This window comes from Ixodes scapularis, unplaced genomic scaffold, assembly GCF_016920785.2.
Source record: "Ixodes scapularis isolate PalLabHiFi unplaced genomic scaffold, ASM1692078v2 PGA_scaffold4__175_contigs__length_147842914, whole genome shotgun sequence".
Lineage (NCBI taxonomy): Eukaryota > Metazoa > Arthropoda > Arachnida > Ixodida > Ixodidae > Ixodes > Ixodes scapularis.
In genome coordinates this window covers 72421585-72435983 of record NW_024609879.1, presented here as the reverse complement: position 1 = coordinate 72435983, position 14399 = coordinate 72421585, and the positions used below count along the sequence as shown (strand labels likewise).

The window sequence follows — 14399 nt, the reverse complement described above, 5'->3', positions numbered from 1 at the left end:
CATTACATGTCATCTTTTTTAATCACTTTCATTCCCCGCGTAACGTCACGTTTCACGGAAACTTTGTGGGTTGTTTGAACTTCCCGCGCGAGGTGATGTGGCTGTGACGTCATGACCCTATTGACCAATCGGGATTTTCGTGGCACGCCACCGAAACCGGCTTTTCTCGTCACGCCATCAACGCTGGATTTTCTGCCACATGAGCTCCTTCACGCTATCGCGCTCATACGCTATATTCTTGATAATGCCGAGAAATATAAGGTGTAGAAGAAATCTAATAGATTAATTAAAATAAAATACCTGTAAATATTCACTCTAAAAAGATGTATCTACGTCAGCTTCACTCAATTCTGCTGTACTCCACGAAGTACTGTTGGGAGCAGAAGTTTGGATAACACCGGAGCGCCGAACGAAATAAAACGCTGGATATCCTGACTTATCCAAGTACCACCATCGTTTGATCGTGCCGCGGGCGCTCTTATTAAATGCCAGAGACGCGTGGCCATTTTTGACTCATGCGGGTCCCACGTCCAGACGCGCACGCTCCTATTAGTCTGTTGTATCTGCCGGTGACGCGCCACCGTTTGCAAGCACGCTCCTATTGGTGTACTTTAGGTGTCGGCGCCGCGCCACAGCGACGAACTAGATTGGTGGTGACGCTCCGCCATTTCTGGCTCAAAAGCATTACAGCATGCACCACCTTGGTGTTACTTGTTTAGAAAATCCATCCAGCGCTTTAAACCGAAAGGCATAACCCCGCTCTCTGACGGCGCGCCGCCTGCTTCCCAGACCCGCGCGTCCTTTCTTCTCGTTTGCTCGCTTCAACGCGACGCGCTCCGGTCTGATCGAACCGGCGATAGATGGCGCTCCGGCAGCCGTGATTCCACAATCTTCACTCATCGCTGTGGGGCTCTAAACTCGTAAAACACAAAGTTTGTGGGAGCGAAGGTCTGCCACCCCGGCCAGGGGCCGCTACCGACCGCCCAAAGGGCACACAGTCCGAAACGCACAACAGCGCATGAAGAAAAATCCAATAGCAGGACACGCCCACAGAGCGAGGGGAGACGGTCCGAGGTCACGGAGCCGTGTAGTTCAAATCAAACGCTACGGCCATGCTATACTTCAACACTAACAACCCATTCTTGTTACTCTAATAAAGGTAGTTTCTTGTTATGGAAACCCTGGCTTCGTGTTGTTCCTCCCGGATGGGCACGCAGCAAGGCAACCCGACCACAAGTTGGAGCCCAAAGTTCGAGGAGCGCGCTGATTGGACCCCGGAGACAAAAGCGTGATGTCATCGTCGTGATAGTCCAATTGGTGCGCTGCGCGAACTCTGGCTCCAGCATTGTGTTTGACGAGTTTTGAGCCCAGGGTCGCTAAACTCGTCAAACACAAAGTTGGGGCCTAAGTTCGCGGAGCGTGCTAATTGGACTCTCGCGACGATGGCGTCACGCGGGACGAGATGTCAATCACCCAAACAGTCTCGGTGCTCAAATACAAGCGAGATTGAGAAATACAATGTCACAGCGAGCTACATCAGAGCGCGCGCGAGCAACACTGTAGGGCCAGCCGATTGAATGGCTGCACTGATGACATTGCGCCCGCGTGTCCCTACATCCCTACGCCGCGTTTGAGTCAGTACTGTCTAGATTGTCCCTCGACGGACTGTGAATATTCTAACATTTGTCGTCGCAATATCGCCGTTCGTGTAAATTTGAGGCCAAAATCTTCGCTTCGGAATCAAGGCGAAGATTGAACTTTGTGATATTGTGGAGCCGCGCGCAGTGTACGCGGTTTTAGAGCTCATCTCACGCCACTGTCAACCACGTTACCGGGGCCACCGAGAGGCAGTGTGGGTAGCGACGTCGGTAGTGTATGAGAGATGAAGGGGCGGTGGGGGTTGCCGAGGAAAGAACTGGGAGAAAAAATGGAAAATAAAAAGGGGTACGACCAATACACTCGATCAACACAAAATTCGGGGTATGGACGTGCCGTAGAAAAGGTTCCAGAGAGAGAGAGAGAGGGGGGGGGGGGAGGGGTGGGGGCTTCTCTTAAAGGGCAACTCCGCTCAATTCCGAAAAATTTAGGCTTCCATGTGATTCACATTCACAAAGCACTACTAAACAACTCTACGTCTTCGGATTCGCGAAATGTGGAATATTATTTGTGTAATCCTAATTTAAACGTCAGCAGATACCGAAACCGAAACTTCGGTTGCGTCAGGCAACATCGGTCTCGGGTCGTCAAAGGCATGCGCGTCACGTCGAACCACGTGGTCTTGCGACGTTCGGGAGGGAGCGAGAAACAGGACACGCGACGCGGGCAGGTTTTTTTTTTTTTTTTTTTTTTTTTTTATTGGACGCGGGAAGGTCGCTTCGCGTGGCGTGGACGGTGATGGCCTGGGTGAGAGGGGGAAGGGAAAAGACGAAAGAGAAGTGGAGCGGAGAAACAGACCGATAAGCGCGCAGGGCAGCGCAAAGTAGCGCATCCGTGTTACGGTGATCACGTGAACGCCCGGTCAGCCAACACCGGGAGGAGAAACTCATGACGTCATCGTTGCATTTCGCTCTGAGAAATAAAAACAAGCAAAACGTGAGAATGACGTACATGCCTCTGACGTAGTGGCTCAACGTTGGCCGCTCCAACTCCGTGGCATTGACTGCGCTGATGATTGCGCCTCGCGCCGCACGCTAGAGTTGGCAGATTTCGGCGACTTGGCTCGCTTGAAGGTTTGCCGGCCAGTTTATTAAATAAATAAACGGAATTAGATCGTAATATTTGACGTGGGGTCTTCCTATATGATACTGAAGAGGGCTACATAGTTTTCTAAATATCAAAAATGAAGCGGAGTTGCCCTTTAAAGGGGAACATCCCTTCCTCTAAATATTTTTCTGTACCTTTTTGAAATGTCTGCTGAGGCGATCGCCTCACCCCCCCCCCCCCTCCCCTTATCTCTTATGCCCCTTACCTCCCCTTTTCACGGAACTGGGAGGGGGGGGGGGGGGGGGGGGAGGTAAATTGCCCGGTCCCCGCCCCTTCGTTTCGACGGACCTGCTTGGAGCTGTTCCAACTGATGGCGAATTCCTCGGTCGTTTCGGAGCGCTCCGGGGTCGGCTTTTTTGGAGCGAGCCTATTTCACTAGGGCGATCGGGATGGAGACCGACGTGTTTCACTGGTCGTTTTGGATTAGCTCCCGCTCCAGATCTCGATATGGATCCGAGAAAGTCGCTCCCACGATTTCGGCGGATTCAACCGGAAGCCAGCCGGGCCAGCCCTCGGCGCACACACGTGACTTCCTTTCACGTGTGGCATTTCGCCTGATCTCGCCCATCTCGCCTCAGAAGAATAACACACGTCACGGGCTGGGCTCCTAGATTGTCTCGACATCAGAAGAATTCGTAATGGCCGCTTGCTTACCCCTTGGCTCGACAGCCGATTCGTTTTCCAGGAAAGAGAAGAGAAGGTATTTGCCGCGCTACGGGCATTCCGGCAATCTTTGCTACTAGCACCTGAGCCATTCCTGCCGCTCGTGCGTCGAACACGTGTTAGCGCCGCGATTGCGAAAACGCCTTCGAAACGACCGCGGCGGCCGCTGAAAGAGGATTCCCGGGCAGTTGAATGACGGGAAGGCATCCGCCGATCCCGGATCAGTGGCCATGTTCCACTAGGGATCCGTAGGCGGCGCGACCCCGTTCGGATCGTGTGCTCCAGTCCGGATCTGGTCAACTGATCCCGGCGCGCTCTAAAACGCCCCGTGGAATTTGCCATCACTAGGAACAGAGTAGCCCGAAATTTTCGAAATAATGGTTTTAGAGGTTCTGGAATTAATACGGTTCGCGTTCCATGCACTCACGAGCGGCCACGCCAGGCCAATGTGAGAACCTCGTGCCAGGACTCGTAGTGTGCAGGCGCGTGCACTGACATCCTTTTACACTTCCCACCCTTGACGTCAGGCTCAAGATTATCAGCTGTGAACCACAAATTCGATGGTGCGTGTTCGAATTGACGGTGACAGGTTTGATTGTTTACTATAAAACCTCGGAGTCATCGTGTTTTTAAAACATCCCCGTCGATATTGACAACCTGGCATTTCTCTTATTTGCACGTAGCAGAGCTCGTTAGATGGAGTCCACACTAAAACAATAAACCGCTGAAATGGAGAAGAAACAAAACACACAACCCTTAAACAAACTACAAAGAGCCGTAAAAAAATGTGAGTGATTGTCCGCCCATTTCAGTGTTTTATTCTTTCTGTGTGAACCATTGGTCTTGTTTCTGTTGATCAAAGCAGAAGTAATCCCAGCTTGACTAATCTTGGAAAACCAACCATATAGACGTTCTTGTAGTATTTTGCTTCTCCTTTATCAGCAGAAATAAGAACAATATCGGACTGTCAATTTTGACGGTGTTGATTTTAAAACCCAATTACCACAATGCTGCGCCGTGCCTTTTGGAGCCCATAATACAAGTTGGTCGCAGCTTGTGATCTTTGTTATGACGTCACACCGGCTACCCTTGGCTGCCTTGACTGGAACCAACGTTACTAACACACTCAGTTGGGAAACTCCCCGTTGAAATTTAGACCGCTGACGTTCACCGAGGCCGAGCTTAATACTTTACTTAATACGATAACAACACCACCCTCTAGCGACGAGTTGAAACATAAAACTTGCCTTATAGGGCTACTGCCATAGTCACTGAATGTTCCCAGAGTACCGAAACTCCCAGGCTTAAGGTGCCAAAATGGCGGTTCAATCTTTTTTTTTTTTTTACTGTGGTTACCATGAGCTTTTAGAAAGCATGCTTTTTGCGTAAACACAAACGAAAATACTCTTTTTGTATGAACTTTTATTACTGATTAGTACAAAATAACAGGCGTGCGATGTTTTCTAATATGTCTAGTTCACATGGTCTCACCCCACAATTAATATTGATTTTTTTTTACAACAATGCCTCTCCGCTGATTTCAGGTAGCGCGTTCCGACCTGGGCGCGTTCTAACTTCGCTAGTAATTCGCGGCGTGTCCGCTTGGGAGACGGGGGTTGGCATCCCTAAACCGCTTCCACCGTATATGTTTCGGCGCCAAAATGGCCAATTATACCCAAAATGAAAGAATCACAGCCGACGCTATTTAACGCGAGACTCCCGAGTCAATGCAATCAGCCGTTCATTTCCCCGAGTGGCCGCTGCAGCAAAAACGGCGGTGTTGCGATCGCCATTTGCTCGGTTCTCGAATACGGATCGGTGCCACTTTTTCAAAGCAAGCTCTATGGCAGCTTCCCAACTGAGTTTTTCTAGTAACGTTGACTGGAACACTCGCTGCACGAGCCCTCGTACAGCCGTCGAGGCTTCATCCAAAACCAATAGATTGGGCGTGTAGCATGCGTTGCGAACGACAGTCTACGCTAAGGTCAGACGAAATATATAGTTTTGCCACCGCACCCTTTGTGGATCGTGGCACTTGTCTAATTTGCCCGTGGGACACCGGTCTCGTGCTCTGCTCGCGCAGATTCGCAGCATGGTTGCCGCGCGTGCCAAAATCTTACAGCTCCCACGACGCATGCGGGCTGCGGCGGGGTGACAAAACTGGCTGGTGAGGTCGGTCTATTGCGGGTTGGATGCGTTAGAGCCTGGGTGCAAAAGCAAAATGTTCGCACTTATTTTTTTTTACATGTGGTTTATGTTGTGCGGGCCACACAGAAACACTAGCCTAGTCTAGTTTTTCTGGGCTGCCGACAGAAAAGCCAAGAAGATTATTTTTGGAACGAATGAATAGATTTCAAGATTGCGCCTTTTGGCAGTTTTTGAAGCTCCGTTGGAATGCCACCCCGTCATTGGCCTCTGTTGGCGGCTAGATGTTTTGGTGGCGCCCTCCTATAGTTACCTCTCGTGACGTCATTACCTTGCGAACCACAAATTCGATGGTGTTTGTAATGAGCATGGTGGAAGCTTGAAATCATTGCGCTCTCAAAGCAACACTGCCAAGACCGTCAAAATTGAAGTTCTTACATCACTCTTATTTCCGTCGATGAGAAATCCTTTGCTGAGGTCATAGTCAGCATTCGGCCAATCGTAGAGGGCCGATCACAGCGACGCTTTCGATCACTGACGTCACCAATAGTTTGTCTCACCTTTCATGGACTAACTGCGACGGCTGTGCAGGCTCGAGAGGCCAGTCTCGCCTGCCTTGACTGGAGCACTTGCTGTACGAGCGCTCGTGCAGCCGCCGAGGCTTCGTCCAAAGCAACTACCTCGCGCTTTTAGCCTGCGCTGCTAACAATAGTCCATGGTAAGGTGAGACGAAGTATAGACAATTGCAAGCATGGCGCCACAAGTGGTGCCCCATGCATGCAAGCGCGTGCAACGCGCGGGTGAACGTAGCTTTGGCAAGCTCGTAATCGCACGGGCGTGCCTGCTCGAGCAGAGACATGGCGGCGGCCAGTCGCCCAGCTTGCAATCGTCTATAGGAACCAGTGCTTCTTCGCGGCGGTATGGTTCGCTCGTGGAGTTACTTAGCCCTGAATGTTACTTGGCGTAAAACGCTGGCCAGTTTACTACGTTGTAATGTTAGAGCTTTCACACTGCTTCCGTAACGTGCATCCCGCACCATCAAGATCGCCGTTCTTTTCAGACGTTATGTAGGAGCTTGATCCGAGGATGCGGGGACCTTTGCCAAGCCAAACATACTACTCCCCCCTCCCCCTTCCCCGCACACGCTGTGAATAACGCACTCAAACATGGCACCTAGTGAATACCTTATCCGCCTCGCAACTCGACTTCGTCGTCAGCGTCGCCGCCCACTGTTGACCCTGGCAAGTTTCTTGGCCCTATTTTTCACAGAAAGAGAGGTACGCGTTCTAATTTTGCAAGAAAACAGTTCGAGGACAACTAAGCACTTCTTAAGAGTTGTGAATACGAAAGCACGAATGTCGTTTTTTCCGCTCCCTTAGTTCGTCTGGGGCGTACTGGCGTGGACGGCCACGTTTTGCTACTGCCAAGGTAGCGGCCAATGCCCGAGCGCGCGCGCTCGTGAAGTGGCTGCGCCGCGCTGAGCTGGGCCGTGCAGCCTTTCCGGAGTTTGCCCGAGCGGGCTGTGCGGCAAGGCCCACGCCTTTTAGCGGCGGCCGGGCCTCTGCGTGCTCTGCGCCGCCATGGAGATGGCTTCTCTGGTGGTCGTTTTTTGGAACTACGTACGGCGAGAGCCAATCGGAGCCTCGTTCCTTGATGACGCGCGCCAGCCAATGGGAGCCTATCCATCAGATCGCGACTTCACTTTTCTCCATTGGGACAGAGGAGCTTAGGTGCCCTTTGGCCCGGCTTCAAAGCTCATGACGTCGGTTCGCTCCATGGGACAGTTAATGCTTTCGCATTAAGACCCGACCTGTGACATACACCTTTCACGTAAAGTTTAGATTGCTACCTGCAGACGCCGATTTTTACGGCCCATTTTAGATTCAGCCAGATGACTTCAGTCACAATATACATAGGGGTTATTCACTGGACGCCATATTTGAGGGCACTATTTAGAGCGCACGCTCAGAACAAGCCCATATAAATAAGACCGGCAATGTTGATGGTGCGGAATGCACGTTGCAAAAGAACTGTGGAAGCTCACCATCAGCACACGCTCAGAAGTTGCGCACACAGCTTTGGCCGCCTGTGCATACTGCCTATAACTTGCATGTGTCACCATTGCTGGGCACTGATGCTTATTTCTACTTATTGGCACCCTCAAGCTTCTACTTCTGCGGTGTAAAACTAATGCAGTGAACTGAACGCTCCAGGCACATACAGTACGAGCATGGCCGGGAATGATGTTACAGGCAAGCCAGCTATAGGGGAGTACGGTCCTCAGATATTACTACTAAGCGAGATTGACGCGCTGACGCCGCCAAGGAGTACTGCTCGCAACTACAGTGTCCTTCGCCATGCAGAGACCCTTGACGTCAAGAGCGCAATACGCATTGCGCTTCTTGCTTGCTGATTTTGAAGTGAGAGGTACAATTATGGCGGTCACGTCATTTAGGTTCCTTACTCCTTCAAAAATAGCACAAAAAATAAAACGATTGTTTTTAACGCGTCGACGAGTCGCGTGAACTGCCCGTGCCGCAGAGGACGCGAGCTCCGCCCCTCGGCCGACCTGTCTACTGCGGTGAACGAAGATTGTGGAATCACGGCTGCTGGAGCGGCGTCTATCGTCGGTTCAGACCGGAGCTCGTCGCTTTGAAGCAAGCAAACGAGCAGGCAAGCAAATAAGAAGGAACGCTCGTGCGCACTGCGCGGGTTTCGGCAGCAGGCGGTGGTGCAGTTCGGTCGGCGCTCCGGTGTTATCCAAACTTCTGCTCCCCAAAAGTACATACATTTCAATTTTAACGAAGTAAAAAAAACAACAACACAAAAATGCTTTCTAGCTTGGGAAAATAAATATGACGCAATCTCAGTCGCCCGTCACCTATACTGGTACTAGACCGTACCCCAGAGGGCTATGCAGGACGGCGTCCCGCCTCGTCCCGCGATCATGCATAACCCCGCTGGACGCCATAAAATGCAGTGGTTGCGACGTAGCGTTGCTTGCGGGAGAACAAACTCGCTAACGTCTGGTTTCTATTTTACGATAAACTATACAGGGTGTCTGATTTTGATGCGAACAGATTTCTTTTTAAATGGGTGAGAGTTAGAAGAGCGTCGTTTTCACCTTGTAGTTATCAGGCTCGGCGGAGATTAGATGATGGAATAATCGTCATGATAAGTGGGATAACGAACTAAGATAGGTTCGTTAACTTTATTTGTTAGTTATATGGGTCATGTTCTGATTTCAGCATTGACGGCAATTAATATTAGATGCAAAACCGATTGAAGAAATTTGCGCAAATCTAATATTCTAAGATCTAATATTTAATCGAGAAAATCTCGGGTTTCAGCCTTATATAAAAATGGCGCGCAAAGAGAGCGCCTCAAGCCCTGTCCAAAATGAGGCCTGAAATAGTTAAGTAGTGGCTGGAATCAAGAAAAATATCTGATCGTCGTGACAGCGTTCTGGCATCGGTGCTAATCTGCCAGCATTGTGGCGTGGTATACGTATTACCTAATATGAATACTGTAAAACCCTTAATGTTCGCGAGCCCTCAATTTTCGCGAATTTCGCGAATTGACGAATTCGCGATATTTAAGGGCGCGCGAAAATTTTGGTCCTTAAGATTTTCAATCCAGGCGTCTGGAATTCGCGAAATTTAGTTGTCGCGATTATGTCATCTGTGACCGATTCGCGAAAAATAGGGGCCGCGAAAATAAAGGGTTTTACAGTACTCTCATTAACGCGCAACATTAAACGCAGGTGAAGTTGTCTGGAATTCATACTAAAAGGTATTTACACGGCAATAAAGCTTGTCTCTTAACAACGCACATCCAACAAGACTCAAGTTTGAATTGCGGAAATATAAACATAATTCTATGCATCATTTTTTTATATTTTCTCATCAGTCGCAATTCTGCCTTGCTGTTATACCCCGTTTCACCTTACGTCCGGACCCAGCGGATGCTACGAGCTGTCTTAGCCAATCCCGTTTTGTGGACGTGGCCCGTGATACGCTTTCCGAGCGTCGCTGTTCCCCCCCCCCCCCCCCCCTCCTCTCTGAGGTCACGTGACACTCACATGGCCTCCGATTTGCTCCGATGGCTCGTAACATCCGCTGAGCTTCAACGTAAGATGAAACGGAGTATAATAAAAAGAAGAAAACTAACAAATTTATTTTTGTAGAAAATCGATTCGGAATTTGCCAGATTTTCGATAAATTTTTTGCTTCAAATGTAACATGTTATGTTAACATACAATATTGAATATAAAACATGCATTTATATTCATTTGCCAAAATTCGTCAATGGAACACAGTTCGACGTTATTAAAAAAGGTATTGAAACATATAAAACAGTTATTTTTCTAATATTTTTTAAGCATAATTAAATCTATTTCAGGAATGTCACAAAAGCGTCCCAGTGCATTATATTGAGAAGTGAGAAAGTAGCGAGCGGTCAAACATGCGAGCCCCGACAGGTCGGAGAAACGTCCGTTTTCTCCGCGGTCATTTCAATGGTTAGTAACTCGAAAACAAAGCAATCCGCCAAGCTTGCTGTTCGCGCTCTCTTTCATTTCAAGAATGCTCCCCAAAATATATTTTTGGGTGAAAATAGAAATTTGATATCAAAGCCGTGCATGAATTGAGATGAAATCACCCTGGGTTATGGTACTTCAGAAACAATAAGTTCTAAACACCGAATGTTGAAACCGGCGTACGCATCGGGAGACACTAAAGGTTTCAGTTTTCTACTTAAAAAACCGGAGTTAGAAACAGATGGAACAAAAAAAAAAGTTAATATAATAGCTCGGTCAAAAAACTTACCATACGCCACGAAGCAAAGCACGAGGAATACTTTCAGCAGAACCATGATCACTGTTCTCTTTCCCTCAACGTTATACCCAAGACAGTTTTTCGGCCCTATATATACTTATATATATTTTGGCATCATTCGACTAAATCAAAAGAAAAGAAATGTTTCCGGCTCGTAACCTTTGATTATTGGCGAGGCCTCACGCACTTGAAGGTGACTATTGCGTAGGTTTCTTATTTACTTCATTTGGTATGCCCTTTCCCTGATAAGGTTGCAGGTTCTCATCAGAGTCTAATATCACACGATTGGTTTGCAAATAACAGCCGGATCTTCGAAATCCGGCAGAAAAATATTGATAAAGGTTAAAAATGGAATGGACAGGCCTTTCATCTAGAAAATATAGAAGCAAGACATGTGAAAGCCGTATAGCGCCCCGTGTCTTATACGTGTGAAAACTTTTTTTCGACTTGTTTTATACTTCAGAAAGTCACTATCGAAGTGCAGTAGTTTATTTTTCATTTAGATATATAACATAAATGCAATCAATAGTCCAGTCTTCAAAAAAAAAAAAAAAAACACTGCCCCGAGGGTACGTCAACTCTAAAGATTGAAATGCAAGTTGTAGAAACAAACCGAAAATCGCGCAACATTTGGATCACATAAAATAGTTCCCTGCCGCTAAACAAACCAAGCGTGAGGCATTCATTCCGCAAAGCACGCAAACGCTATTTGAAATAAAAAAAAAAAAACACCTCATGGTTTTGTCGAATATTTTCCTTCTGTTTTCGAAAAAAAATGGCCTGGTACAAATTTCTAATGTTCGAGATTTTGCGCATTTTCGGTTGCTTATTTGCAAATGCGCCTTAAGAGCTGAAACATGCACAAAACACGAATCAAGCTTCAAGCTAAGCTTGCACTACATGGCTTGGACGTCACGCCATCGCACCTATGCTGGCATCCAGGCACGTAGCCAGGGGGGGGGGGGGGGTGGCCATGGGGCCCGGCCCTTCCCCCCCCCCTAAACCTTCCATTTTGCTGGAGCCTCCTCTCCCCCCTTCCCCTCCATACAGCATTTTATCATGGCCCCCCCCCCCCCCCCCCCCCCCCCCCCGAAACAAAATCCTGGCTACGTGCCTGCTGGAATCATTTACACCTGTTCTTTTCAATAAAACAATTTTGACGGTGCAAATTGCATACTCCAGGAAGAACGCTATCAGAAACAACGCCACGACAATGGCCGATAGTGTGAGCTCAGTGCAAGTCATGTATTACTTATTGGGAAAGAGGGTGTCCATCGTACCTAAATCCGAGAAACGTTTTCGTTGAAAGCTTATTTGAAATTTCTGTGCATTATATCATCCCCGCATGATATGTATCAAATAACCGTGCAGCCCATTGTGTCCACCTGAGAAAAGAACTCTTGCACGCAGAATGCGGTATAGTTTTTCTTTCGTTTCGTGCTGTCGTTTTTTTTTCAAGTTTGGGGGTGTGTTTTGTGGTATATTTTAACTCGATTACCTTTTAAAGGACACTTCTGGTTTATAGTTTCGATTTTAAGATAACGACTCTTGTTAGCGCAGTCGGCGGCCATAAATTACAAGGTGTAATTTTTTTTCTGGGTATTGCGCGTAGATTCAAGGTACGTTCACATCGGCGATATGGAGCAGTCGCGCGATGCGACTAAATCGCATCGCAAAAAAATGAGATGGTCGCATAGGATCTCACGATGAGCGAGTTGCGCATCGTTGCTTCTTGAAAACTCTCGCTCCGAACTCTTAGGTTTGGCTCAGACGCTCCTAGACTAGGTCGCATCGCAAAAAGTCGGGTCAACTAGCGGCTGCTCGAATCACGTCGCTTTTTCCCCGCGATGGTATTTTTTTGCGATGGAAGTTATCGCGCGGCTACATAGCATCGCCTGTGTGAACGCGCCTTTAAAGATTTAGACGCCTCAAAGTTTTGTTTAGGGCGTGGTCGACAAAACCGAAACTAGCCACTCGAGGAGACGTCAACACTGGAAATCAGCCGCTAGGCGGACGTGACGTGATGGCCGTTCTCGTCCATGCCTTGTTTCCGTGCAACGAGTACGCGTTCCAAGCGGTACCTACCTCTGTTGCGCTAGCCGTTCTTGGGCAGTAGTTACTAGAAACGCAGTACCGGTAACTAGTTATGAATAAAATAGTGCAAAACAACAAGGAACGAGGGACGAGGTAGAGAGGAAGGGTGCTGCCTCGTACTTCCTTCCTTGTTGTTTTGCGCCCATACACGTTTCGTGCCCCTGACACCGACCGGGCGGCTGAGCCGCCCGGTCCGTGTCAGGGGCACAAAAGGTGTATGGGCGCATGCCTTTCCCTGAATACCTGCACACCTGGCGGCACTGTGAAATAAAGTGCAATAAAATACAATACAATACAATAGCCCGCCAGCTCATCATATTGCGGTGAGTAGTTACTTTTTTCAGTAACTTGCAGCTTAACTCGTTACAGCTTAGCGAAAAGAACTTCTACACTCTTAAAAAAAAGGAGTAGTACTTCGTCCTTTTGTTGGACTAAATTGATGTCGCTGAGATTGATCCCCCTAAAACGGCAAAACCCCGGTTTAGTCCCTCCCATTTCTTTTGGACCCTTTGCATTGATCCCTTTAGATCGAAGTTTTGAACCGTTAAAACGAGTGTTTTTGATCTCTACAGCAGGGCATCAGGGACTAAGTTTGACTCTTCAGGGGATTAATTACGGTTCCCCTAGCGCCGTCGTGTCAACAATCGGGGGAATAACTTTGATCTCTTTAATGATCAACAGTAATATGATTGGGGATTATTTTTTCCACTTGAAGGGATGATATTTATAGTGACGGGGAAGTAACTTTGGTCCCTTTGAGGGCCAATTATTGACACTTTTAGGGATAAGTGTTACAGTATTTAGGGGAGTAATCTTCGTCCCTTTAAGGATCAATTTTGACACCTTTCGAGACTATTTTTATGGTAGCGAGGAAGCAACTTTCGTCCATTTGTGGATGAATTTTCAGTATTGAGGGAGCAAATATTGTCCCTTTGAGGATCAATTTTGACACTTTTAGAGATGAATATTACAGTATTAAGACAGTAACTTTCATCCATTTGTGGACAAATATTGCCACATTTAGAGACGAATTTTCTTGTGGTGAGACCCTTAAGCTGTGAATATGAGTGAAAGGTTTGCGGCATTGAATGGCTTCCTGTTCTGAAAAGGCAGATTGTGCAAGTTCTCTGAAGAGCTATCTCTTCTGAAAAGTTGCGCGAACCGTCTTTTCAGAACGGGAAGGTATTAGAAACCGCAGACCTTTCACTCCCGTTCATAGCTAAAAAGTAAAAATATTGCAGTACATCTGAAAAGTCGCACTCCTCTATTTGCAAGCAGCAACCCTCTGTTTTCAAAAAAGCAGCATCATGTCCTACCCCAATTTAAATGTTAATGATGCCCGCGAAGACTGAAAATATTCGGGCAACACTCGTGGAATTTAGAGGCAGGTTTTAACACCCAACATCACTGTTTTACTAAAAAAGTTGTACCAGCAATCTTTAGACAAAAATTAGCACTTTCATTATGGAAATATACTTATTCTGGAACTACATAACACAGGAAATAAAAACAATTTCACATAACAAGAAAGTGTGCAAAAGAAAATACTGCCCTCTTGGCACTAAAGTACTTGCCAAAATTTAACATGGCTTCCATATATAGGTGTGTTCAATGGTTCTTAGTGCTGCGGAACGAGCCCGACAAATTGGCGCCTGCACATTAAAAGCTAAAGCTTTCACTGAGTGCGCATGTTACTTATTTAACTTGTAACGAGTTCGCCTCCTCTCTGTAAAAAGTGAGACCAACTTGCCAGGGCCAAAGGTTGACATTTTTGTAGACGACAGAGTCGGCAATGGTTGTAAACTGTGACGTTATTTCATCGAAGCACAGATAGCAGAAGGCGCTTTTTCATCTGCTCGTTGTGCCTATTGTGGGTTGTAACCATCGCTAACTGTCGAT

The 14399-nt window shown here is 47.6% G+C and overlaps 1 protein-coding gene across 1 annotated transcript in view; it reads right to left on the bottom strand.

The window, feature by feature from the left end:
- The window catches only part of LOC115310918, a 76050-nt gene extending 65607 nt beyond the window's left edge, over nt 1–10443 (bottom strand). Inside the window, exon 1 of the mRNA XM_040214941.1 lies at nt 10398–10443. Coding sequence (XP_040070875.1) covers nt 10398–10443 — 46 coding nt within the window. The remainder of the gene's footprint in view (nt 1–10397) is intronic.
- Between the last annotated feature and the right edge of the window lie 3956 nt (nt 10444–14399).